Source organism: Canis lupus, chromosome 32, assembly GCF_003254725.2.
Source record: "Canis lupus dingo isolate Sandy chromosome 32, ASM325472v2, whole genome shotgun sequence".
Taxonomy (NCBI): Eukaryota; Metazoa; Chordata; class Mammalia; order Carnivora; family Canidae; genus Canis; species Canis lupus.
Window position 1 is genome coordinate 27,077,188 of NC_064274.1, and position 26,389 is coordinate 27,103,576.

The 26,389-nt window shown below is 35.8% G+C and overlaps 2 protein-coding genes across 9 annotated transcripts in view; one reads left to right on the plus strand and one right to left on the minus strand.

The window, feature by feature from the left end:
* TBCK (TBC1 domain containing kinase) overlaps positions 1–23,826 on the minus strand; it is a 222,567-nt gene extending 198,741 nt beyond the window's left edge. For 2 of the 6 annotated variants that reach the window (XR_003143720.3, XM_049105076.1), the window contains exons 1-3: positions 23,536–23,820; positions 16,584–16,804; positions 5,580–5,652 (exon numbers count right to left, since the gene is read on the minus strand). Coding sequence is in view for 4 of the 6 variants with exons in the window: in XM_049105076.1 (XP_048961033.1) it covers positions 5,580–5,652; positions 16,584–16,776 (266 nt within the window). In the remaining 2 variants the exon portion in view is untranslated. Of the gene's footprint in view, positions 1–5,579; positions 5,653–16,583; positions 16,805–23,152; positions 23,330–23,531 lie in introns of those variants that run through there. The other 4 variants (XM_025465822.3, XM_035709619.2, XM_035709620.2 and 1 more) reach the window with 4 other exon arrangements.
* Positions 23,827–24,012: 186 nt separating this feature from the next.
* AIMP1 (aminoacyl tRNA synthetase complex interacting multifunctional protein 1) overlaps positions 24,013–26,389 on the plus strand; it is a 39,083-nt gene continuing 36,706 nt past the window's right edge. Inside the window, exon 1 of one of the 3 annotated variants that reach the window (XM_025465826.3) lies at positions 24,013–24,153. Coding sequence is in view for 1 of the 3 variants with exons in the window: in XM_025465824.2 (XP_025321609.1) it covers positions 24,188–24,189 (2 nt within the window). In the remaining 2 variants the exon portion in view is untranslated. Of the gene's footprint in view, positions 24,305–26,389 lie in introns of all 3 variants that reach the window. The other 2 variants (XM_025465824.2, XM_025465825.3) reach the window with 2 other exon arrangements.

A 26,389-nucleotide genomic window follows, 5' to 3' on the forward strand; every position in this document is an offset into this window, starting at 1 on the left:
ATGACTAAACTAAAAGCATAATCAGTTCATTCAATTGTTTATTTACAACACTTTAACTATATGCAAACTCCTATGCTGATAATTTTAGGAGACAGAAAAATTTAAAAATTATAGTATGCATGTTAAAAATTGTATGGTTGGTTAGGGAAGGCAAATCATAGCTTCCTTAATTTTAAAATTACAAGCAAACAATTATTTTTATTTATTTATTTGAAAGAGAGAAAGCGGACACACATGCAAGTGTGAGTAGGGGGAGAGGCTGAGACAGAGAGGAAATCTAAAGCAGACTCCCCATTGAGTGTGGAGCCAGATGTGGGGTTATCTCACAACCCTGAGACTGTGACCTGAGCTGAAACCAAGAGTGGATGCTCAACAAACTGAGCTATGCAGGTGCCCCTGTAGACAATTAAATTATAAGCTAAAAGGGAGAAGGCATCTTACAACTGGAGAGATACAATGTAATAAAGAAATTTGGAGTAGGAAAATAAAATTTTTGCTTTGGTTTAGTGGTATGGTATAGAGATGGAGGTAAGTGAGCAACTTAAAAAAGTGCTATACATCATGACAAAGATTGGAGATATACTTTTAGATAAAAAGACAGCTCTTCATGTTGTATTTCGATTGTCTGGCACTCCGTCTTCTCAACGATCTATGGGTAACAATAAAAACTACTGGCATAATTCAGACAATATTTCAAAATAGTTTAGAGAGTTCGATTGAAGTCAGATCAAATGCCTATAAAATGCACTCCCCCCCAACCCCGCCCCACACACAAATGGAGAGCCACCTAATGTTTTATAGCAGGAAATGGACTGATTTTTAAAAATAATACAGCAGCAGAAAGTAGTAACAGTATACTAACGACTAATGGCAGGAAGACCAGTTAGGAGAATGTTGTCATGAGATTGTCAAGCAGTTTGTTAGTGAAGGCCTGAACCAAAGAATGCAAAAGCAGTAGAGATGTGGGAAATACCACCAAGGTTGTATTAAAGATACAGGACGGTTGATATTATATAGAGTACAGGTGATGGAGAAAGCAAAAGATAGCTGCAAGATTCCAAGCCTGAGTGAAGAGCATTTTTAGCATTATTTTCCATCCTTAAACAAAACAAGTAAAATAGGAAGAAAAATATACATCAGTTATATAAATCTCTAAGTTACTTGACTACACTATAATGATTTCAAATGAATTTTGAAACTAGGGGCCTTGAAAGAAAAAAAAAATGTATGAAAGCCTGAACTTCCACTGTCAGGTTATTTCTGAAAATAAGAATATCTACTATCCATTTCTCATGACTGTGACCTGTGGCTCATTATCCATCTGTAGACTGTACTCTAGAATATGTCCAAAATTCTTTGTGGAGTATCTAATTCAGTGAGTAGACAATCTTTTAATAGGGGCAAATAAAACTTACTCATCCGAGTAAGTCTGATCATGTTTTCCATCAAGCTAGAGAACAGCTGCAGACATAGCCTGCTTCCCATCAAAGTCTCCATGTATAACCATGTATAACCTCTGCTATGCTGATGGTTCTCTGGTAAATTTTCAAAACCATAACCCTAAAAACATATGACAAACATTTTATTAAAGAAACATGCCTGCACTACTCACCCTGCCTTCACTTGCAAATTTAAGGACAATGCAGAAACTTTACTCCAAGTGCCAAAACACTGCTGAATATCTATGAACTACACTTGCTGACACTGTTACAGATTAAGCAAAAGTACATGCTCTGAATAACACTAACACAAAAGGGAAATACTTTCCAAATAGCACCTAGTGTTAAAAGGCAAACCATTTCCTCATGCTTGCTTTAATAGAAGTGATGAAGGTATGTCTCTCTTTTTTAACATTCTCGGAAAATATTTCAGAAAGAAGTTGAGACTTAAGTTTCCCCACTTTTCAGTATCTTGAATATGGCTTTAGGGTAGCAATTAAATAGATTCACAGGCACCAAATATGAGATGACTTCAAACAAACCTTCCAAATGCTGTACTTTGTTTCTTGAAACCTACTGGTTATAGGAGTTTAATTGAATTCTATGCTTCTATGTTTCCAACAAATAATTTTGATCATTTAACTGAAACTGGAGAGAAATATTGGCAAGATCAAACTCTGGCACAAGTAATATATAAAAGCCACTGAAGAGAGAGCAGCATTCTCCAAAGATTAACTCTTCATATTCAAGCTTGAATAAACTATAATGAAAATGGTGAGTTTTCTCTTTCAAACCAGATCAGCAAACTATCTGTACAAATAATAGTATTTTATAAGAGACTGACTTGATAAATACCTCCAGGTCATAGCACAAAATCATTATTTTCTATTTGGATAACATGAACTCTTAAAAAGAGTTTTAGAGCCATTAAAATGATAGGGAAAAAAAGGATACTTGATTTTGTAGTAGGATCTTAAACCTCAAGATAGTCTGAATATATTTGTAATATGAATTACTACTATGATGTTTTAGTCCAAAATTGCTTAGTTCAATGATATTCAATGTGTTATGAAAAAAAAGTGAGTAAATTGGCATTAGGTGCTTCACTCAAAGTTTCTAGTTTTCATTTTCCTACTCCCCATGTCACTAATTTTACAAGAGTTAAATTTTTCTTCAAAATATAAATCTGTAAGATATATACCTTGGATGATGTTTAAGTTTAGACAATGAACTGCAAATAACTACCAGACAACTGGCAGCTTACAGTTTTACAACAGTTAGAGACAGATGGACAAGTAAAAACCATGGTCTCAAATTGCAAGCCCATCTAAGCAGATTTCCTGTTTATTTTGTATCAGCCTCTCTTACAGGTGCAGGGTGCTTACTTCTGGCAGTATGGGAAATTTATATGATTTGTAAGCCATCAGAACATCTCACTTTCCGTAAACAGGTTATAGAATTAATTAAAATTGCAGCACAGCAACTCTGCACATGAAATCTGTTCTGTTACTAGTGACAAATGTAATCCAAATATGTGGAAAGTCAAATGGTTTTCAACAAAGCTAGTTTAGATGGATGGATCAGATAACAACTTGGATCTGAACCTGACAGAATCATGTCTACTCAAAGGCAGTAAATGCTGAATGTTATATTCTAAAATGAATGAAGAAAATACTGAATTTTAGTCTGTTATGAGAATGATTAGAAAATAGTACTTACAAAATGTTTAAATATATCTTACTTGAAGAAGTTACAAAGATCCATAAAAACTACTGTATGTTCTATGGAAAAGACTATTAGAAATATAAATGGCACGAAAGACAATATGAAACCTGCATTTAATCCAATCCTACTCCTATTTATCTATCTACCCAACGAATATGCTTCCATCTGTAACATTTTGTCCTCATGAAGACACATAGAAAGGCATTAAAGAAAGGTGGCTTCTTTATACCTTCATATTATTCAAACTACTATCAGGGTCATCGGATTTATCTCTAAAACAAAATAGAGGATGATGAACACAGAAAAGTAAAACTTTCCACAAGCTTCTGGATTTAATCTTATTGGCAAAGCAGTATCAATTGTATTCTTATATAGTAAAGTAAAAAAAGTAAAAGGAAAAGTAAAAAAAAAAAAAAAGTAAAAGTAAAGAATGAGGTAAAATTATGAACATGGAAATTTGTCTTCTGAGTCTCCAGCTTTTTCTCTTCTGTCTCAGTTTTTTTAGTAAGCAAAGGAAGGACAAGTATGGGCAGAGAGGGAAATTTCAAGATCAGAAGGAACATTCTATGGTTACTATCACCCTGATGACCAGAGAACTACTCTAGTTGTAGCTTATAGGATCCTCTAGAATGGCTGGGAGCACAAGCCCAAGGATAACATCAATTTTCAGAATGTAGATCAATTCTGATCTCAGTAAAGCCATGTCTATGAAGACCATATTCTACCTTTAGTACTTCTGGATATTCCCTTAATTCTCTACCTTCTCTTCATAGTACAAACATCTTCCTTTCTTCTGTCTCAACTAGCCTAAACCAATACCAAATAATTTTAAGAACTTTATTTTTCAATTAGTGTTCATTGTTGGCTAGTATTTCACTCCCATTTTTGTTTGTTGTTTTTAAAGTACTTGTATGATCTCTAAGACTTCTGTGATAGCCTGCCTGTAAGGTGATCCCCAATAAATGCTGACTTCTGAGATTCACATTCTTATGTAGTCCTCTGCCACAGTCACAAAATGCACTGAAGCTTCCACTTTGTTTTCTTTTCTCTCTTAGATTGCTCACTCTGAGACAAGCCAATCCCATGTTGTAAGGATACACAAGAGACCAGTGGAAAGACCCGCAGATGGGGAAGAATTAAAGATTAATGTCAAAAACTGGCACCAAATGAGTGTGCTATCTTATTAGATCACCCAGCCTGTCAAGCTTTCAGATGACTACAGAACCATTTGAGTACAACCTCATGAGATCCTGAGTTAAAACCACCTAGCTAATTCATTCCTGAATTCATTCATTCTTGACCCAGAGAAATTGCATGAAATGATAAATGTTTTTAAACCACTAAGTGGTGAAGTAATGGTTAAGCAGTACAACTAATTCATACTATTTCTTCTTATTGAAAGAAAGAAATACAAATAGGTATGCCATTGGATCGAGCACCTTCATTAACAATATTGTTGCTATATGAGGGATTTAGAACTCAAGCCAAATAAATAAGGAAAAAGGTTTTTTTTTTTTATTGAGGCATAATTCACATAGGTGAAATGCACTGCACACATCTGATGTGTATATTTCAGTGAATTTTGAGAAGTTTAAAAAAATTTTTTTTGAGAAGTTTTGCAAGAACATGTACCAGACAAGTAATACCTTGATCATGATGTAAAAAATTTCCATTGCTCCAGATAGTTTCCTCAAGACTATTTTGAATCAGTTCTTTTATTATCACTTCCCCTAACCAGAGTTGAGTACTGTTTTTATATTTATCACCATAAATTTTGATCATTCTAGAACTTAACATAAACTTTCGTTATTCATTAAAGGGATATTTTTCATGATTTTTAGTTAGTTTCACAAAATGTGTAAAGAAATCATTTAGTAGTATATTCGTATCATATATACCACATACTCTTCTTGCCAAGAATGCCTGAGACAGAAAGTAAAGTTCCTGAGTCAATGAAATAATTGAATTTAAACTATATCATTAGATTCCACCCAAGCTATGATTATTATTTCTCTCTACTCTTCAACATGGCCTTTCCTTAACACAGTTCATTGTGTTCCTAAGAATACCAGCATAGTAGTTATTAGATACCACTCCCAGAAAAATACTCTTAATCTCAGCTAGAGAAATGCTTAGTACTAAAAACATTTCAAATTTTCATATATATCATCTCTTTAGGAATTCTTTTTATCAAGTACTTTGGAGAACTCCTACCTCACAAAAACTGAATGCTGGACAATGTCAATTTTGGATATCTTTGGGGCCTGTGCATTAAATTTCCCAAAATAAAAATTTGCACCTGGATTTTATCATTAAACAAGTAACAGAAGAAACGAAAACTCTACCGTTTCTTGTTACATCTTATTGTTTGCCAATTTCTGCTTTTCATTTAATTGTCCTGATATTACACAGTACCTCACGGGTTTCCTTTCTCGAAGCAAGTCTTCTAGACTCCGTTCACAGTGTTCAGCTACCACCACCAGTCTTTCTGAGTAAAACAAAGCAAATCCACTTTATATCTGATTAACAAAACATTTAATAACAAAATAATATAGTTCATTAAAAATACAGTATTAGTAGTACTGTAAGAGTTTTTCAAACTCTATGTTAACTACATAATTGTCAAATCTATATAACACAATAAATGTGTAATAAAACAACACATTAAATAAGAATTTCATGTCATCTTGTGTTTTTGTCTAGAGTTTCTCCCATGTGCATCAGGAAAAACAGATGGAAAGTTTTACCTTCGGAAGAAAGGAGTAACCCTTCTGACACAGATTAGGAAAAGGAAAAGCTTGGATGAAGATATAAAGAAATTTTGAAGCGAAGAGGAAATTGGGAGCTAGGGACAAATTGTTTTGGCAGTCTGGTTCAAACACAAGGTTTTGCAACTGAGTTCAGAAACCTGAGAAAAGTAGAAATGTTCTGAATCATGACTATGAAGAAAGAACAGAAAATTGATTTGGGATTATTTGTAACATCATGGGACCTGCTGAGATTAAGTAATAATATAAAATTTTGGTGGGCATCACCAATATCATGATGTAACTTTTATTTTCCAACAGATTAAAGAATAAGATAGGATAGTTCTGAAGATCAAACCATACATTTCTTTTTTCTCATCAGTTATCCTTAATGACTAACACATTGTCTTTTTTTTGTTTTGTTTTTTAATGAATGCATGTATGAGGAGTGAGAGAAAGTACAACTGGGCCTCCAAGTGGTTGGGAATCTGACAAGGTTATTTCAGGAGAGATCAAGGGTCTAAAAGAAATTGGAGTTCTGTGAATATCTATGCAAAATGGGTTTTAAGTTAGATAAGGAAGAAGGTTTACACAAAATATAGATGGCAGACTAGGATGAAACAAAGAAGTAAGAATGCAAAATGGTTGGGAATATGATCACTGCGAAGAGTTTTGATGAAAATGAAAAGTAGGAAAGGTAGAAAAGGCCAGAGAGCAGAAGATGGAAAAGGAGAATTCCAGAGCAGGGATCCAGCAAAAGGGATAGCTATCAGTAACTACTAAATCAAGGTATAGTCTTGCATGTGGGAGCAGAGATGAAGGACAATGGTACACAGGTGATCATGTAAGGTATGAGGGCAGTATATTGCATGGGTCAAATTTTGGAAGCTTGAAGCTGTGAAGTGGTAGCATTATACAGAATGATCTGAAACAGAAAAATTAAAAATGCTTTAAATGAAACTGAAAGACTCCAAGTGATCTAAACAGGAACTTAAAGGAAATTAAATTTAGAAGAACACTTAATTGGGGGGGGTGGGGGAAGAGAGTAAAAAAGAAAATCAGTTCAATAAAGAAAAAAAGCACACAAATTGGAACTTGAAGCAATTGAGTACAACTATAAAGTTCTCAGAGGAAAAAGCAAATACAATCAGAAAACCAAATGGGAAACTGCTGCATTCCTTCACTTTTATCTTACAACATTTAGTCAGTTTTCCTAACTGGCTGCTTCTCCTCCGTCTCCTCTGTACAATGGCACTTCTTCTACCCAAACAGAATGCTTCTAGTTCCTCCACCTTTGATTCTGTTCTTTGTACTGTGTTTTCTCATTTATTCCCAAGGCTGAAAATCTGCAAATTTTATTCCAAGTCCAGAACTCTCTTCTGCATTCCAGTCTTTTATAGATAATTTTTTGCCTTGATATAAAAGTCGCCTCAAACTAGATAACTCAAACTGAACTTACACTTTGCTCTCCAAGCCTGTTCTTGAGTGCTATTTCAGACCATCCTGCCAGCTGCTCTGGCTAGAAACTTAGGAGTAATCTACCTTTCTCAAAAAAAAAAAAAAAAAAAGTCCCACTATTCCTATCTCCCAAATGCTTCCAGAATCTGTAGTTTGCTCCACTCACCACAAAGTGGGTCCAAGTCAGTATCATCTAAATATTAGATGAGAGTACAATGTGCCCTAATTGATCTCACATTAATTCTTATTACTCTCCATTATATTTTCACACTAAAGTCTACGTGATAAAATAATAATAGTAAATCTGAGTACCATAACTCCCTCTCTAGCTTCATCTTTTGTTACTTTGGTTTATCAACTTCCATTCCCCCCGCTGCATCTTGCTGAAGGTACCAGCACATGTGTTCCCATTGCCTGAAATGATCTTCCCCATTCGCCTCATGATAGGAGCTCATGATAGGAGCCAACTCCTATCATGAAACACAGTGGTTAAGAGTGGACTCTTCTGTTTAAGCTCAAATACCAGGTTTGACCTCATTAGCTATGTGACCTTGAAGAAGTCAGCTATCTTTCTATGCCACAGCTTCCTCTTTAAAATGAGGGAAACAATAGCGTCTATCTCACAGAGTTGTTAGATTGAAGTAAGTTAATACATAATAAGGATCAACAACAGTACCTGGTGGGGCGCCTGGGTGGCTCTGTGGTTGAGTGCCTGCCTTTTGGCTCAGGCTGTGATCCACGGGTCCCAGGATTGAGTCCCACATCAGGCTCCTTGCCCGGAACCCGCTTCTCCCTCTGCCTATGTCTCTGCCTCTCTCTGTGTCCCTCATGAATAAATAAATAATATCTTTTTTAAAAAAATAGCGTCTGGCACGTAACACTCACAATCTAAGTATTTCCAATCATTATTATTCATTCTTAGTTAAATATGACTTCCTTAAGGAACTGCTTTACTGGTGCCCCCCAAATCAATTTGCTCCTCCTGTAATATAATATATTCTACACTGTATTTTTCTTCAGCGGCACTTATTTCAACTCCAAGGATTTGTATACATTTTTATTTAATGTCTTTTTTCTCCACTACATAATATGTTTCATGATGGCAGGAACATGCTGGTCTTATTCCAAATGTATCACCAGTATCTAGAACTGGCACCTCAAACATACAAGTATCTAATCTAAAAATACTTGTTAAATAAACTTGAGCAAAAGCACAATGTAGTTATTAGAAATGAGTAAGAGTCTTATATGATCTAAGTCATTATCTAAATAGAGATCTGTTGGGACACCTGGGTTGCTCAGTGGTTGAGCATCTGCCTTTGGCTCAGGGCATGATCCTGGAGTCCTGGGATCAAGTCCCACATCAGGCTTCCTTCATGGAGCCTGCTTCTCTCTCTGCCTGTGTCTCTGCCTTTCTCTCTGTGTCTCTGATGAATAAATAAATAAAATCTTAAAAATAAATAAATAAATAAATAAATAAATAAATAAATAAATAAAGATCTATCCTGTGTAGAAAATTATACGCCTGCATTGTAAACTAGGCATAATAATACCTCAATAGTGTTAATTATAAAAAACATCACAATTTGTTAAAATGTGCAAGTTCCATTAGTTTATAAATCTAAGTTGGATAATAAGTCTCCATATCCATGAGAGACTTCCAAAGTGTTTGGCACTAGCCTAATTTGTCAGGCTTAAAATAATTTAGAAAAAAAAATTGTCAGGCTTCTTCTGGAAACTCCTTCAAAACATCATCAACCAGAGATTGCCAAAGCTTCAGGATTCTATGGAACTTTGAACCATTATTTTAATACAGCAGAGACCTAATCCTTGGCAGAATATCAAAGTTTCTCCCAGAGGTAATGGAATGTATACCAAAACAATGTTTCTAATATGAACCATTTTTTCAAGAAATCATTAGAGAGTCTTCATCCTGAAACTCTGGACCACTGTTTGAAAATAACTTCTGTTTGTTATAAAAACAATATAGTTTCACAGAATAAAATATGACAAAAATATCTGGGAATCATAATGTGCCAAATATAAGTCAGCAATGTAGTGGCATTATTTATAAAAAACAAATGTGACACTAAGATGAACTTTAAAGAGTAGAAGATGCAAGAACTGTGAAATAATCTTTCTTCTTACAAATATTTGATGAACGCAAGTATCACTGTGGTGCAAATACAGCCTGCACTGTATCTCTTAAGTCACTGCTAAGAAACTGAAGAGAGTACAATATTAAGCAAGAAAGACAATAAAGGAGTTGAATCAGGAGAGGGACTAAAAGAAAGATTTAAATTAATTTTTTTTAATTTAAGAGAAAGATTAATGGTGAGTATGTTAAATGAAGGTTATTAGAATACAGTTACTGCATCATTCTTTTATTATTCACAATAAAAACAGACTGGTTCAGCAGGTTTAAAATATTTTAAAAATATTTATTTATTTATTTATTTTTATTTATTTATTTATTTATATTTATTTATTTATGATAGTCACACAGAGAGAGAGAGAGAGAGAGAGGCAGAGACACAGGCAGAGGGAGAAGCAAGCTCCATGCACCGGGAGCCCGACGTGGGATTCGATCCCGGGTCTCCAGGATTGCGCCCTGGGCCAAAGGTAGGTGCCAAACCGCTGCACCACCCAGGGATCCCTAAAAAAATATTTATATAGTAAAACTGACAAATATAAATTGTGCTTAGATTTTAATTAAATTAAAATTTATTAAATTAAAGTAACAATATTGTTATTAGGTCATCGTGAGGGTTAGTTTTACGAGTCAATATGACTAGGCTGGAGTTTTCAGTTATTCAAACACTAATCTAGGTGCTACTGTAAAAGTATATTGTTATAAATGATCAGGATCTATAATTACTTCAAGTAAGGAAGATTATCCTAGACAATCTGGGTGATTCTGATTCAATCAGTTGTAAAGGCCTCAAGAACAGAATTGAGGCTTCTCTGAAGAAGAAATTCTGCTCATGGACTGTAGCTTATCCAAGAGTGATAGCCTGCCTTGTCCTTCTTGATGGCCTGCCTCGCCCCATCAGCCACAGAAGCCAATTCTTAGTAACTAATATCTTAATATGAATATCCTACTGGTTCTTCTTCTATGATGGAACTCTGAATTGATAGACACACTTAGGTTGAAAATTGCAGCTAGAGATATAAAATAAATTATCTTATAGGTCCTTAACAATTCTACTATTCTCCACCTGAATTTCACATCTATTAATTAAAATAACTTTGTTTTTTATTTCACTACCAATCGCCAAAAGATTTCTGGGTAAATAATATCAAATAAAATGGGATGCATTACCACTTATAATCCTCATTCTGTTTCTAAACACTGCTGAGATTTCAAGGTCGAAAGAAAAAAGAATAAATTTGTTAACTTACATATTTTCATGCTTTAGTGTTTTTTTTTCTTTTAAAGATATTTTGTTCAACTTTTCTTTTAATAAATCAGGTTCTGAATTCTAATAAAATGTCCCCTATTCTTGAGTTTCAATACTTCATTCTGAGTTAGGAAGAAACTAACATTATCTTGAATCAGTTTTGAATAATCTACAGAAAAAGTGAAAGCTAATCTAACATGAGAAAACATAATGTTACTAAAACAGACCACATGTCATACATAACCCCAAGTGAAAATGGAAAGGTGAGGGAATTAACAATGCAAGATATGAGATAACTATGCAGCAAGAACAAAATAAAAGGGGGAAAGAGAACCAAAATCAAAATTCTTTGGTGAGACAATTAAGTGGAGTCCAAACCAAAATCATGTGGTGTTACATCATTGAGAAATATGCATTGTTCAAGGATATTGCTGAATAGAGCATTTTCAACTAAATGTAACTGAAATCACAGGAATGCTTTGGAACAAACAGACCTTTATATAAACTTATCAGTGATTTACTCCTTATGCATACAAGTTTTCAGGACAATGAACACTGCCAATATAAACAAGATAATCAAATTCCCTAACCTTTTGATAATCACTGATATTTTCATTCTAAGCAGCCAAACTTAAAATATACAACTACTATACATATCCATGACCTATGTTACCCTAGAAAAGAGGGTTGCTGAGATCTAGGAGCAGGGCAAGCAGGGGAAGGAATGTAACCAGCAATATGGTGGATAGGCCTAAGGGGACAACCCAGATTGTTGAGCTAGCTTCAACACTAATAGAGTCTAATAGTTTCTACAGAGATCAGTTTCTGACACTGATAACTAGAAAGAATGTTCCTGTGAAAGTTAGTAATATTGTTCCCCAAAGGGATTATGTCATAAGGTTCTCCCAAGTTCACTGTTTACAGGGGCTCATTTAGGTAGAGGGTGGAAAACAAGGAACTCAAGAAATATCTAGGACGACTGACTCAATTATCCCAAGAAGAGGAAGTCTAGGAAGAACTGGATAGAAGCCAAGACTCCAGTCACATGATCTGAAGGTCTGAATAGTCTTCCAGACTTAGTAGAAAGAAATAAAAGGCACTTTAGGATACAAGAATGAAGAAATCCTAAGAACTAACTGGCAAGAGTTTGGGGAGATAGGCATACTTCAAAACTGCAGATGGAAAACAGCAACACTAATTATGGTCAACTACAAATGATAACAAGGATCTACGATATTGCCAAGCTTTGCTCTGAGTGGTTTTGAAACTGAGTCAATGTAATAATTGTAAATTATTTAGAATTTGTAATTAGATTGGTAGTGGTGGGAAGAGATGTCTGAGGCATTCAGGGATTGACAATATCTACCAATTGTTTGGTGATATAAAAAGCCCCAAATTTTTCCTATAATTTAAAAATATTTAGTTAATGTCATTGAAGCCATTCATCAAATAAAAGTTTTAGCCAAGAAAAAACATTTTTTTAAAAAACAACAAACTTGCCAAAAGTTCCCTTCTAGACTTTTGGCAAATGGCTAGAGCTATCTCTAGTCTCCTGTAGGTACAGTTACCACTCATCTTCATAGCTATACATAGGCAAATTAGAAAAAGTACCTCTCCTCTCCAAATGAATTAGAGAAAAAGATTTCAGCTCCTCCTCATTGCATTAGTCAGAAGGTTTTGTGCAAAGCTCTATACAGTGTCTCTGAATGTGGGTCTCTGGATTGGTAAACATGTGATATGGCATACCTGTAGATACAGGTCAAATCAACTTTGGAGGGTTTGTTGGCTACATTAGAACTTCTCCAGATTGTCTTTAAATAAAGAAAAAAATTCTCCCCTTTCTTTACATTATGAATCCTTCTTGAGAATCTGATTAAAACTATGGACTCATTTTCCAAAAAATGCTTGTGCATACACGTACAGACATAAACAAAATTGCATCTAATTTCGAGGTTCATAGATCTCCTGCTGACCATTCAAAGGACCCTGTGGCTCTTGGGTGTATTTTAAACTGTCAAATTTAGTGTACCTAGACGTTCACCCACAGAAAAATTGGGACAAGAAGCTACAGAGATTTCCACTAAGAGATCAATACAAAAAAGAATAAAGCAAATTTAGCCGATGTGTTGAAAACTGTCCATAACAGCAAATGCAGGATATCTCAGATCCCATCCCCATACCACAGAAATGTATATACTAATGTCTCCATATAGTACCTGAACATACAATATATTGTATGAACATTATAAAGCTCACAGCTGATCATTTTTCCAGATTTAAGTAAAAATTTAAAAATCAATTTAACATTATTTTAACTATTATTTTTTTTTAAAGATTTTATTTATTTATTCATAGAGAGAGAGAGAGAGAGAGAGAGAGAGAGGCAGAGACACAGGCAGAAGGAGATGCAGGCATCATACGGAGAGCCTGATGTGGGACTTGATCCAGGGTCTCCAGGATCACACCCTGGGCTGCAGGCGGCACTAAACCGCTGTGCCACCGGGGCTGCCCAACATGTTGACTATTATGAATGTAATTTGAAGCAGATTTCCTTCTTTGCCTTGACCTATGAGAATTCTACAAAAAAATGTATGGTCCATGTGAAGAAACTATGTACTAATATAGTAACTTAATATCCAATTCTTTGTTTCTTTTCTACCCATGCTGATTATATATATTTTTCACATACATACTGTATACATAAAATATAATGTGTATGTATACATAATACTGTATATATATCAACTTTTTTAGAAAAAAGTTTATAAAAAGTTAAGAAATGTAAATTCCTTTAAAAAGAATAAGAATGATTAATTAAAAATGATATTAAGATTTTCTTAGGAATATGTCAACAATAAAGGGCCAGCATATCTCTTAAAAATCTGCTATTCAATTTAGGCCACTGGTACCATTAAATGAAAGTAAATAAAACTTCACAGACAGAAAAGCTATCCCTCTGTGTTCTAAAGTCCCCTATCCCACTAAAACTCTCTATATGGGAGTTTGATGAATATTTATATTCTTCAATGTAGAACTCAACATTCTTTCCTTTGTACTCCCATGGCACAGCACATTGTACATCATCTGCTATAACAACTATTACTATATGATAAACATGTTTTTATTTTTCCCTCTACTACTTCTAGAGCTGGGCAACTGGGATCCTATCTTCCTCATCTTCATATATCTGGCATCTAGCACAAGGAGGGCCATAGTATTAGGCGAGAAACTGTTAAAGCATTTTAACACCAGTGGACTGATGTTACTTAGGTGTAGGACAAAACACAATATAAGAAATGTCAGAGTAGACAAGAAAGACCGGTTCCTAAACAAATCTTCAACTCATCAATATCTTTATAACTTAAATCTTTACTTCAATTCTAGTTTTTCATCAGCTCTGCCCTCCAAGTTTATTCCCTGTGGAGAGAGAACCTTATGGCCTTAATATGGCCCACCCTACATTCTCTCTAGAAAGGTTAGGCTTTTGTTGAATAGATCAAAGGCAAACTTGCATAGTAAAAGAGTTTCCTATAGAATAATGTATACTTTAATATGTCTGTGTGTGCATGAAAGCATATGTGTACATACATATGAATATGAAAAATCACAAATGTTTATTATCTGCAAAACAATTAATTCTTTTTATCACCTTCTTTCTCATGTCTCTTAGCAGGCCTCCTGACATACCTAAGTATTCAAGACACTAGGTATGTGATAGAGCTCTAAAGTATTTAAGGCATCAAATAGCTCTGATTGCTTGAAGTGTCAATATTTGCATTAACATACACTTATCTTAGCCTTAAAAATCTTCAGAAATATAATAAAATGTATTAGCATTCCACCTCTTACTAGTTGTGTGACCTTAGATTAGTTACCTAATTGCTCTGTATCTCAGTTTCCTTATATGTAAAGAGAATAATAGTCCCTTTCTCATGGTAATGTTATGAGGATTAAGTTCATTAAAACATGTAAAGCACTTAGAAAACAGCCTAAAACACAATAAATACTCCATAAATATTAACTTAATAATATTTGTTATACAACATTTTCTACTCAAAGTCTGTAACATGTAAATGTTTTCAGAGCAAATATTTTTTGAAAACCAGACTACTTGAAAGTATGATTTAGCCTATTTATCAGCAAAACAAAGGAAACGTTGTTTGCATTTTTTGTAATATTAAGTTCAAACACACAAAAATGCCATTTTTATAGGAAAAATATGTCTACATCAGCAAGTAGTTAACTTTCTCAAAGTATTTTGTTGGAAAATTAAATACATTTCACTAAGATGCACTTAAAATAATTTTCAGCAATGGAAGCTTAGCATGCAATTAAGTTTCCAAAAACAATTTTAAAATAATTAAAATATTGCCATCATAAACACCTTTAGGAGTCATGTAGATTGTATATTTGTGTCTTCCCGGACACCCCATTAATATGTTGAGACCTAATCCCCAGTGCAACAGTGTTTGGGAGTGGAACCTTTGGGAGATAATTAGGTCCTGAGGGCTCCGCCCTCATGAATGGGATCAGTGCTTTTATAAGAGACTGAGAGAACTCCCTGGTCCCATCCACCATGAAAAGATGGCTGTCAATGAGGACGTGGGACTCACTAGACACGGACTCTTGTGGTGCCTTGATCTTGGACTTCCCACCCTCTAGAACTGGGAGAAATAAATGTTTGCTGTTTATTTGGTTTATGATATTTTGTTATAGCAGTCCAAATGGATATGGAATATGGAAGAGCCTGACTACACTACTAAAAAGGTAGTAAACATCTTCCTGGTGAAACACTGACTTTTTAACCAATAGGATTCAACTTTTCTACTTTGATTTCCTAAATGTAATTTTGTATGAAAAGACTAATGCACCTCAAAAAAAAAAAAAAAAATTAGTGACTCCTTTTTCATTTGAAGACAGCCCAGGTTAAAAAAAAAAAAAAAAATGAAGACAGCCCAGGTTATTACTTTCAACAATAAAATACAGTTAAATAGATATTTCCAAAGTTTCTGACAATTAGAACTGTCATTTCCTTTTTATAGAAGGAAAGAAATACACTTAGGGAGAGGTGATTTCCCTGAAAGAGAAAATTAAAAATCCTGATTCTCAGATCTGAAAAACATGAATCCCTCAAATGTAGTCATTCAATACTTTTTTCACCCAACAAACATTTACTGAATGCCTCCTGTGTGCTCAGTCCAGTACTGACTCTGAGGCCAGAGGTAAAAGTCATTAGTCCTTTTTTTTTCGTAAGATTTTATTTATTTTTTTTATTTTAGAGAGGGAGAGAGAGAGAACACACATGAGGCCTGGGGACGGGGAGAGGGAGAGAGAGAATCTCAACTAGACTCACTACTGACCGTGAAACCAAATGTGGGGCTCAGTCCCAGAACCCTAAGATCATGACCAGAAGCTGAATCAAGAGTCGGATGCTTATCTGACAGCCACCCAGGTACCCCATTTTGTCCTTTTCTTCAAGAACTAAGAATTCTCAGAAGAGACAAATTAAATAGAAATGAATAATAAAATATGATAAAAGTTATAAAAGAATCTAGGAAAGGGACTAAACTCAGATTGTAGGGAATGGAGCACAGTATAATCCAAGAAAAAAAAAAAAAAAAAAACAGCAGACTATAAACCCAGGCACATGTGAGGGGCCAAGACAATCAGGAAAGCTCAAAAGACTCAGTTTGGCTGGACTGAAGGTGAAGGCATACATGCACACACATACTGATTACTGCGTGTATTCAGTGCATATCTGTAACGTAAACAAGGTAACAGAATAAATACAAAAACAAAAAAGAAAAACTTACCATGCTTTCCTCTAGAAATATCCACATACTGGCAAAGTCTGGGATGGGTGATGGTCTTAAGGATTTGAAATCGCCCTAAAATTTTGATGGAATTTGGTGTAAGAGGAAGTCCATTACTTCCACAAACGTCATGTGGCAGAGCCGAGGCAAAGAAGGTAAAGGCACCCATTTCAGCATCCTTTAGGGGAAACATTTCAGAGTCCTACGTCTTCCAAGATGATCTAGAAAAGGAGAGAATTTTATGACACTTCAACCAAAAATTAAGTCAGTGTTTTCTAACCTTAAATATGATTAATATATAACTTGGAGAAAAATGCCAATCAGAACACTTCACCATAAAAAATATCAAAGTTAAAAAGTTACAAGATAATATCAAAGAGGAAAAATCACCTAATTATAAATTTATATTATAACTCTAAACCATCATCAAAGATTTTCAATGGCATAAAAAGGAAAAATAGAACATTTCTTCAATGACACCTGACAGTTTTAAGAGTTCAGAGGAAGTCTGTTACTGCATATTCATATCAATAAGGATCTTCTGTTTACCTAAAGCTTGAGTAGAGAAAAGACCATAAAGAACTTTTCCTTCTCATAGAGTGAGTAAAGTCAGGAAAGTGTCAATAACTTTTCCTTCTCACAGAGTGAGTAAAGTCAAGAAAGAGGAAATATAGATACCAACCATTAACTTTAAATTATCAGCGCCACTATTTTAATAGTAGTAAAAATTAAACTAGGTAACAGAGGCCTCTACAATGTTACTTAACAATCAATATTTGCTTTTGTGCTAGATATTTTATATGTGACCTGTTTAATTTATTTACACATTTTATTTATTTGAGAGAGAGAGAGAGAGAGCAAGCATAAATGGGTTGGGGGAGGGGAGAAAAGCAGAGGGAGAGGGAGAAGCAGGTTCCCGGTGAGCAGAGAACCTAACACAGGGCTCAATCCCAGGATCCTGGAGATCATGACTTGAGTTGAAGACAGACACTTAACTGACTGAGCCACCCAGGCACCCCTACAAGGGACCTGTCTCAATTCTCTCAACAACCTTCAGAGATGTTATTGCCTCCAGCTTATAGATGTTTCATGTATATTTATCCGGAATGGTCCTATTGACATGGCCTGCAAAGCAAATAATACCCAAAGTAACCTGGAGATTAAGGAACTTGTTCCAAATCAGTATGAATTGCATTAAGGCAATCACAACAACAAAAAAAGGACAAAAAAAAAAATCTTTCTCTCACCCAAGTGTCTCACTAAAAAGACATTCCATTGGTCAAGTACTGCATGCTTCCATTCTGAGCTTTCAAAATAAAAAATGCTGGAATTCTAAGTTGAAGTAATGGACCACTTTTCATGTCTGGAGAAATCTCATTAAAAACATTAAAATGATACATTTTAAAATAAAGAAGAGAACTGAAAAGGGCCATGAGCTAATGAAAGACTTCAAAAAAACTCCAATATAGCATTTTTTCATTCAGGGGAGTATTGTCAAAAGAAGCAAAAAGCAAAAAAAAAAAAAAAAAAAAAAAGAAGAAACTACAACCTGTATTATAGTCAAGAGGTCTGTTGGGCCTCTTTGAATTCAGAGGCTTCAGATCAGAGAAGCAGAAATAGTGGGGAACATAAGTCAGAAGAGGATTTGAAATTAGAAAGATAATTTAAAGGGCTGAAGAATAAAAGACTTAACTCTGTCACTGGCCCTCCCAATCCTGGGTAGCTATTTATCCTCAAAGGAAAAAAAGGTAATATATAATGGGTGAAAAATAAATTAAAAAAAAAATGTTGCCCTGAAGGCAACTGAAATAACATATGGAAAAGAAAACAACAAAAACCAAAACTGGGGACGCCTGGGTGGCTCACCGGTTGAGTGTCTGCCTTCGGCTCAGGACATGATCCTGGGATCCAGGATCGAGTCCCACATCGGGATCCTGCATGGAACCTGCCTCTCTGTGTGTCTCTCATGAATAAATAAATAAAATCTTTAAAACAAAAACCCAAAACTGGCTGAAACACATTTAGAAAGATTTGAGATGACATTACATCAGGAAGAATGGCAAAACATATTTCACAAAAGAGTAACAAAGGAATTGCTGATACAGATGAACAGCCTCATTAATATTCAAGAAACTACAAAGGAATTTATACTTGCCAGATAGTAAAATTAAGTAAAAATTAAGATATTTGATAATATATGTTAGGGGGATATGAAGAAATAGAATGTAAATTAATATAGTCACTTTGGAAAACAGTTTGACACTGTTTTGCTATTCCCTCTGCAGAAACTCCTACACACATATAGAAAGGGACACATATGAGAAAGGTCAGCATGGTATTGTTTCTATTATTCACAAGCTGGAAATTTAAATGTCCAAAGACATGTGAATGGTTACATACATTGTGGTACATTCATCTGATAGAAGAGTATACATGAAAGAAAATAAGTAAATTGCAGCAACATTTAGCAGCATAGATGAATCCAGAAATATAATGTTGAATAGGAAAAAACAGCATATAAAATGTATGTCAATATTCATAATATTCAAAAATAAGAAAAGCTAAATAATAAATAATTCAGAAATACATTAATATGATGTAATATATTTTAAAAGTACAGGAATAATAATAATAATAATAATAATAATAATAATAGTAAAACTTGAGAATAGAGTTACCACTGTATGAAAAGCAGGAGTGAGATTAGGGGAGAATCCATAAGAAGCTTCAAAAATCTTGAGTAATACATTAGTTCTTAATCAGTGGGTTAATAGGTGCTCATGTTATTAATATGCTCCATAATTTCTATATTCCATATCTATATATGTGTGTGCTACATATCATGTTTCATATATTCTTTAAAATTCTGAGATGAAAAATATAAAAAATACAATGAACTGTTTTTCCACAAAGGCCAAGAAAGTCAGTAGAGAAAGGACAGTCTTTTTAGCAAATGGTCCTGGAACAACAAGATATACATATGGATAAAAAAATTAACTCTAAAAAAAAAAAAATTAATTCTATTCCTACTATTATATCCATGGAAATCTGCAATGGATTTTACATCTAAATATAACGTAAAAGACTATCTTTGCAACCTTAGGGTAGGCAAAGACTTCTTAGGCAGTATTAAAAAAAAAAAAAGTGCTAACTATAAAAGACAAACTTGATAAAGTAAACTTCATTGACATTAAAAACATCTGCACAACAAAAGGCACCCTTGAGAAAATGAAAATCCAGGCCAACAATAAGGAAAATGTTATTTATACTTATAAATACATACATATTACATTATATATATATATATATATATGCTGTTTTTATCAAATACATGTACATGTATATATGTGTATATATGATAGTAGACTTGTACCTAGAATATATCAACAATGCTTACAACTCAATAATGAAAATAAGTCAATACAAAAATAGGCAAAATCTTAAACATATATTTTCCAAAAGAGAACACACAAATAGACAATAAGCATAGGAAAAAGGTCTTAATCATAATTATCAGGAGAATGCAAAATTAAAACCACGAAACCATGCAATTTTACACCTACCAGAATGCCTAAATTAGAATGACTGGAAATACCAAGTGCTGAGGAAAATGTGGAAATGGAGGCTATATATTGCTGCTGGTGGGAATGTAAAAATGACACAAGAACTTTAGAAAACTTTTCGTAAAACTATTCCAAGGTTAAAAATACCCTCAGTTTATGACTCGGAAATCCCACTCCTACTAAATACTTATCAAAGAAAAATGAAAGTAGCTGTCCATAAAACTACTTGTATGAGAACGTTCATAGCAGTTCTATTCACAACATCCCCAAATTGGAAGCAATGAAAATGTCACACAAGTGAAGGTATAAATAAGTTGTGGCTTATTCATCTAATGGAATTCTACTCAACAACAACAAAAAAGAAGCAAACATGCCAAAATATATGTATCTCAAATACATTATGTTGATGAAAGTAGCCCCAGATCAGTTCACATTCTACAACTCCCTTTAAATGTAGTTTCAGAATTACACTTCAAAACTAGAGTGACAAAAATGATACATAGTGCACTGGGCAAGGAAGATGGGATTGGGTAAAGAAACCTAGTTTCTTTTGGAGAGTAGTGAAAATGTTCCACATCTTCACTGGGGTGGTGGTTGTCACATGGATGTTTACATGTATCAAAATTCATCAAACTACTAATTAAAATCAGTGCATTTCAATATATATATACATTTTATCTCATAAAAAATAAAAAAAATGAAATAAAATTAAGAGACTACGAGAAAGGAAAAATTAAAAATGAGTGGTTGGAAATTAAATTATTACCATGTTTTATAGAAGTGTTGGAAAAGAAAGTTGAGACAACTTCTCAGAATATGGAACAAAAAAGCAAATAGATGAAAATGTAAGAGAAAAGATAATAGACATAGTGAATCAAACCAAGAATTCCAAAACCACTTTACAGGAGTTTCAAAGAGAACAGAGGAAAGACCAAGGAGAATAAATTATGAAAGACAGAATAGGAGAAAATTTCCCACAGTTGAAGGAAAATATGTACTTCAAATTAAAAAGGCTTATAATATTAAGGAGGATAAATAAAAATAACCACACTGAGACATTTGTCTTAGCTCCTTTGAATGAATTCATTGCAAGAAGAATAAAGGCATAAGACACGTCATCATAACTTTTCAAACCATCATACAAAACTAAAATTTTTTAATCACTCCAGAGAGTGGTACTGAACAAACAGTTCAGGTACCAACAAATTAAGATTAAGACTGTCATTCTCATCTTTTCATGAGCAATAGTGAAAGAAGACAAGGAAGCCTTGAAAGACTTAAAGAGACATAATTCTGTTTCTATACCCTGCCAAACTACCAATCATAATAGCAAAAAACAATTTACAGCCATACGAACATTAAAAAATAAAATTACCATCCACATATCTTTTATGAATGAATAAGTATCCTTAGGATGTATTCTATCAAAAGAGAGGAGAAAAATAACAGAAGATGTGTGGTTAAGAAACAATGTAACCTACCAAAATATAATATGTTCAAATTAAACAGAAGGTTGGCTTCAAGAGGTACATCTTCAAGCAGAGAAATGGAATAGAAGCTTCTCATACAAAAAGTGAGAGGACATGGTGAAGAAAGCCTGATGGGAGCACTTGGTAAAAAAAAGCACATGTACCTGTCTCCCAAAAGAAAACAGAAAGTCCTTTGTAAAAGTGAGGAAGGTTAAAAACTATATAGGAAGTATGTGATCCAAAAAATAAATTACACTTAACTATGGCATAATTTTTTGTCATCATAGAGGAAGAAAGAAGAAATCAATTTGATGTTAATATTACAAGTCTTCTCCTTAGCGTGGCATAGAAGTCACGAAATTAACACATTGGTAAGGAAATGCATCATGGCATCCTTTTTGGCTCTGGAATTAGAAATACTTACAAAGCCATAGTATTGTAACGCTGTATTGGTTTCTAGCACATAATAAAGCAAAAAAATATAAAGTCAAGAAATATAATGTAAATATTACTCAATTGACAATGTATAAGGAAAGGTTCAGATAAGGGAATGTAAAAGTGGTGGATGTAGTTTTTGCAGTGGCAGAAAAGAAGGTAGAGTCATTACTTTCCTCATTTTACCAAATAAGGAGCCAAAATATATTTTTGAAAATTGACATGAAAAAATAATTTTTATACCTTATTTTACATTTATTTATTATAACATTAATCAATATGAAAACTAAAAATTATAATAACTATTCAAAACTTTGGAGAAGAGAGGCTGAGGATTGTATGGGTTACCTTAAGAAGTCAATTAAAAAAAATGGGCAATTTAACTTATTACTCAACATATAGACCTAAAGTTAGAAAAGGTTAAAAGTGGTCATTTCTGAAAAGGTCTAAGGGTAGGAAGGGAGACACTAAATTGTTGCATTTTATTACACAATCCTTCTATATTATACTATTTGGTTTTCAATTAGGCTGCCTCTATCCAACAACTGAAAAGCAAATAACCAAATATAGAAATTGCAAATTATTCAAAAAGGTAAGACACTAGCGAGCATAAAACATTTCATCAATGTCCCACGTCAACTGCCTTCTAGATGGGTGCACATAAAAAGGCTCACGTATAGGAAATACACACATGGACTTGCTCACATTTGGTGGGTAGGAGAAAACTAGTAAGAAAAAAAAAAAAAAACAACAGAGCTGAGGTGAGAGATTGAGTAAAAACAACAACGTAAGCAGAGGGATCGAACATTCATTCATTCAACAAATATCCTGAACCTCGTTCAAGTCAGGTGTTTTTTTCAGCTGCCCGGCCAGGGAGAGTGAATGAGACCATCTCCGCCCTCAAAGAACTTGGGAGTCCGAAATAAGAATGGGGACGGAATAGTACAAAAGCCGCCAACTTCATCATAAATAAAATAGTCCACATATTTCTCCAGCGGGCAAGTAATACTGGTTCGTTTATTGCATGCACCTTCCGTCAAAAAAAGTGGTCTTTGCGCCCCAAATACAAAGAACCAAGGGGCCTTGAAAAGCAACCACTGACCATTCCAATCGTCACCTTCTCCCACGCCGCGGGGGACGTTCCCTCTCAAGCATTGACTAAGCCTTTGAAACCTGAAGCCAAACCAAGGACTTTGTATCGACGGTGGGTATCGGAGAGGTGACTCCACATCCCTAACCTCTTCTTTAAATCTTCCTTTGAAACAGGGATGCCTACAGTCCGTCACCAGGGACTGCGGGGTCAACGTGTGCAGGGGGAAGGCTGACGTTAGCGAGGGATGGGCTCAGAGCCCTGCAGCCCGCAGCTCCACAGGTTGGCTCCTCCTCCTGTGGGCAAGCGGGGCCACTCGCCGCACCTGCCGTTCCTCCACCTCCCGCCAGCCCCACCCACTACGACACACGGAACTGACAAACCCGAATACCTGCCTCCGAGTCTGCGGACGCAGGCGGACACGAAACACAAGGGGATGGAGCTTCTACGCAGGGCCCCAGGTTGTCGCTGTGGCTCTTGCCTCCGCTGCGCTACTGCTTAGTGCACCAGACCCTGCACTTCAGGTGCTTCTACAAAAGAGGCCGCTCCGGGGGAGCGCGGCGATTGCCCTTTGCCTGCGAGCGAGAGCCGCCGAAATTTCCAGCTCGGAATCCGGCCAGGAGCGCGAGTCCCACTCTCTCTCCACTGACAGCTCGCAGCTCTCCCCGCCCCCACCCCCACCCCCACTTCGGCCCGGCCGTTTCCGCTGACCTCACAACCCCCACGACACAACATTGACGAAAGACCCCGACGCCCAGCGTTTTGCCCCTTGCCCAAACTGGTAGCAAACATGTGGCCACCAAGGAAGAAGTACAGGGTGCGGGTGGGGTTATTGGCGAAGGAAACAGAAGATGAAGGGCTTGAAGCGGCTGCACACAGGATCTGGGAGACAGAATTTGGAGTCAAATCCGCGGAGCGCTCAGGCGTTCGGTGGGGACGCCTCGGTGGGTCCTTTCTCACTGCTGTCGCCGGCGGGAGGGCGTTCCTAACTGCTTGGGACCGACGCTGCCCGGGTGAGTCTTCCTGGGTCGTGCTGTCCGCCGATTCATGTGAGTGACGCCCCTGGAGGGGTCCTGGGTAGGCGGGTTGAGATCGAAAGAGTACCCCTCCCTTCCCTTACTCGTCTAGGCGACATAGGACCTGGCCTGCACGTACTAGTGGAAGGTACGCTCATACCAGTGCCAGTCTTGGCATGTGGAGGTAGGGCACAGCTTGGGACCTTTTGAAGGAACCACGTTTGAGAAATGGGATGCGGGGGCTGGGGAAGGGATGCTGCTGGAGAAAAGATATATTCACACACACACACACACACACACACGTTAACTTTCATGTGTGCGCGCGCACCCACGTGTGAAAGGACTGGGGTGGGGTTGGGGCAGCAATTCCTCCTTCCATTAGTTAAGCGACCAAGGCTTCGGGTATTGGGTAAAGAAAGAGCAATGAGCGAAACAGAAGCCCCTGACTTCCTGCAGTTCACATTTTATTGTCGAAGACACATAGTAGACAGAATTTTGGAAAGCATGCCATGTTGCAGGTTGTAACAGGCGCTGAAGAGAAAAAGAAAACAATAAAGCAGAGGAAGATACAGTTTGAAATTTTGGTGTGGCCAGGGAAGGTCTCACTGGAAAAGACGACTTTCGAGCAAGAGCTTACATCACTGAGAAAACTAACCCTACAGATGTCTTGGGGAACTGCAGTCAGGTAGAGGGACCAGCCGTTGCAAAGGTCATGAAGCGGAAACTCCCCTGAAGAGCAGGGAAGATTGGATTGGAGCTGAGTGAAAGGGTTAAAATTGGAGACAAAAATCATAGAATGAAGAAGTCACGAAGGGTATTGAGGGCACCTGAGTTACTGGAGAGCTTTGAGCAGTGGACCGTCGGATATAATCTGGCTTCCTTTTAAAAAGGATCTTACTGGCAGCCGTGGAGAATAGACTGAAAAGAACAGGGTGAAAGACCAGTTTGGAGGCTTTTATAGTAATCTAGAGGGGACACGATCAGTTAGGGGTGTAAGAAATGGCTGGCCAAGTTTTTCGTGCTCTTAGTTTAGGTGTGCAAGAATATTGGTGGATGGTGAGTTAATCTATTTTAATTAAGGTTTTGGGAAGCACTTTAAAAATGTAGTGTGAATTTTGGAGTGGCTAACACAAGTTGAAAATCGTGGCCTTGCCATTTAATATTTGAGTTTATAATGTTTGGATTCAGACGAGTCGTGTAACTTCTCTGAATTTTCCTGTGGAGTGGAAAATGTTATCCCACAAGGTTGGAAATCTCAAATGAGTTCATTTGTAATGTGCCTGGCCCATTAAAATAGTGGCTGTTGTTACTAGCTGTGTTCTTGGATAAGAAACGGGGAAAAAGTACTGAGTGTTTCTGTGGATGGAAAGGGATGGTTAAACCCTATTGAAGAAAATCTGAGAGATCTAGACATACAGTTTTTAAAAATGTTATGCGTGTTTCACTGAACAGAAAGGTTTTCTCTGTTAATGGCCATAGTACCAGAAATATATGGACTGTCTTACCCATCCTTAAAGCCCTCTCGGACCCCCTGTGTTTTTATTAGTAAAGGAGGAGGAGGCATTCTGTTGAGTAAAGAAAACAAAATCAAGAATAAAAACAAATTTCCAGTTATAAAATGAGTAAGTCAGGGATATAATGAATAGCCCAGTGACTATAATTAAAAAAATACTGTATTTAAATGTTTGAAAGCTGGGAGAGTGGATCTTCAAGGTTTTTATCACAAGAAGAAAAATAATTTTTTTAAAGATTTTATTTATTTTGGACAAAGAGAGTTAAGGGCCCACAAGCACAAGTGGGGAGAGGGGAGAGGCAGAAGAGGAAGCCAACCCTGCTGAGCAGGGAGCCTAATGTGGGGCTGAATCCCAGGATCCCAAGAACATGACCTGGGCTGAAGGCAGATGTTTGACTCAGGTGCCCCCCAAAAAATCTTTTGAACTATTTATGGTGAAGGATCTTAACTGGGCTAATGAGATCATTTTGCAGTATATATAAATATCTAGTCATGTTGTGTGTGCATCTAAAACTAACCTGATGTTGTGTCAATTATACCTCAAAAAAATTTAAATAAAAAAAGTAATACAGCCAATAAGTAGCAGAGCTAAAATTTGAATCTATTCCTTGAACACACACCAAATAAAAATAAAAAGAAATAAAAAAAAGAGAAACATTCACAAAAAGAACAGTTTTAGGTTGATTTTCTATATTTTGGCAAAAGTTGCAAAAACACCCC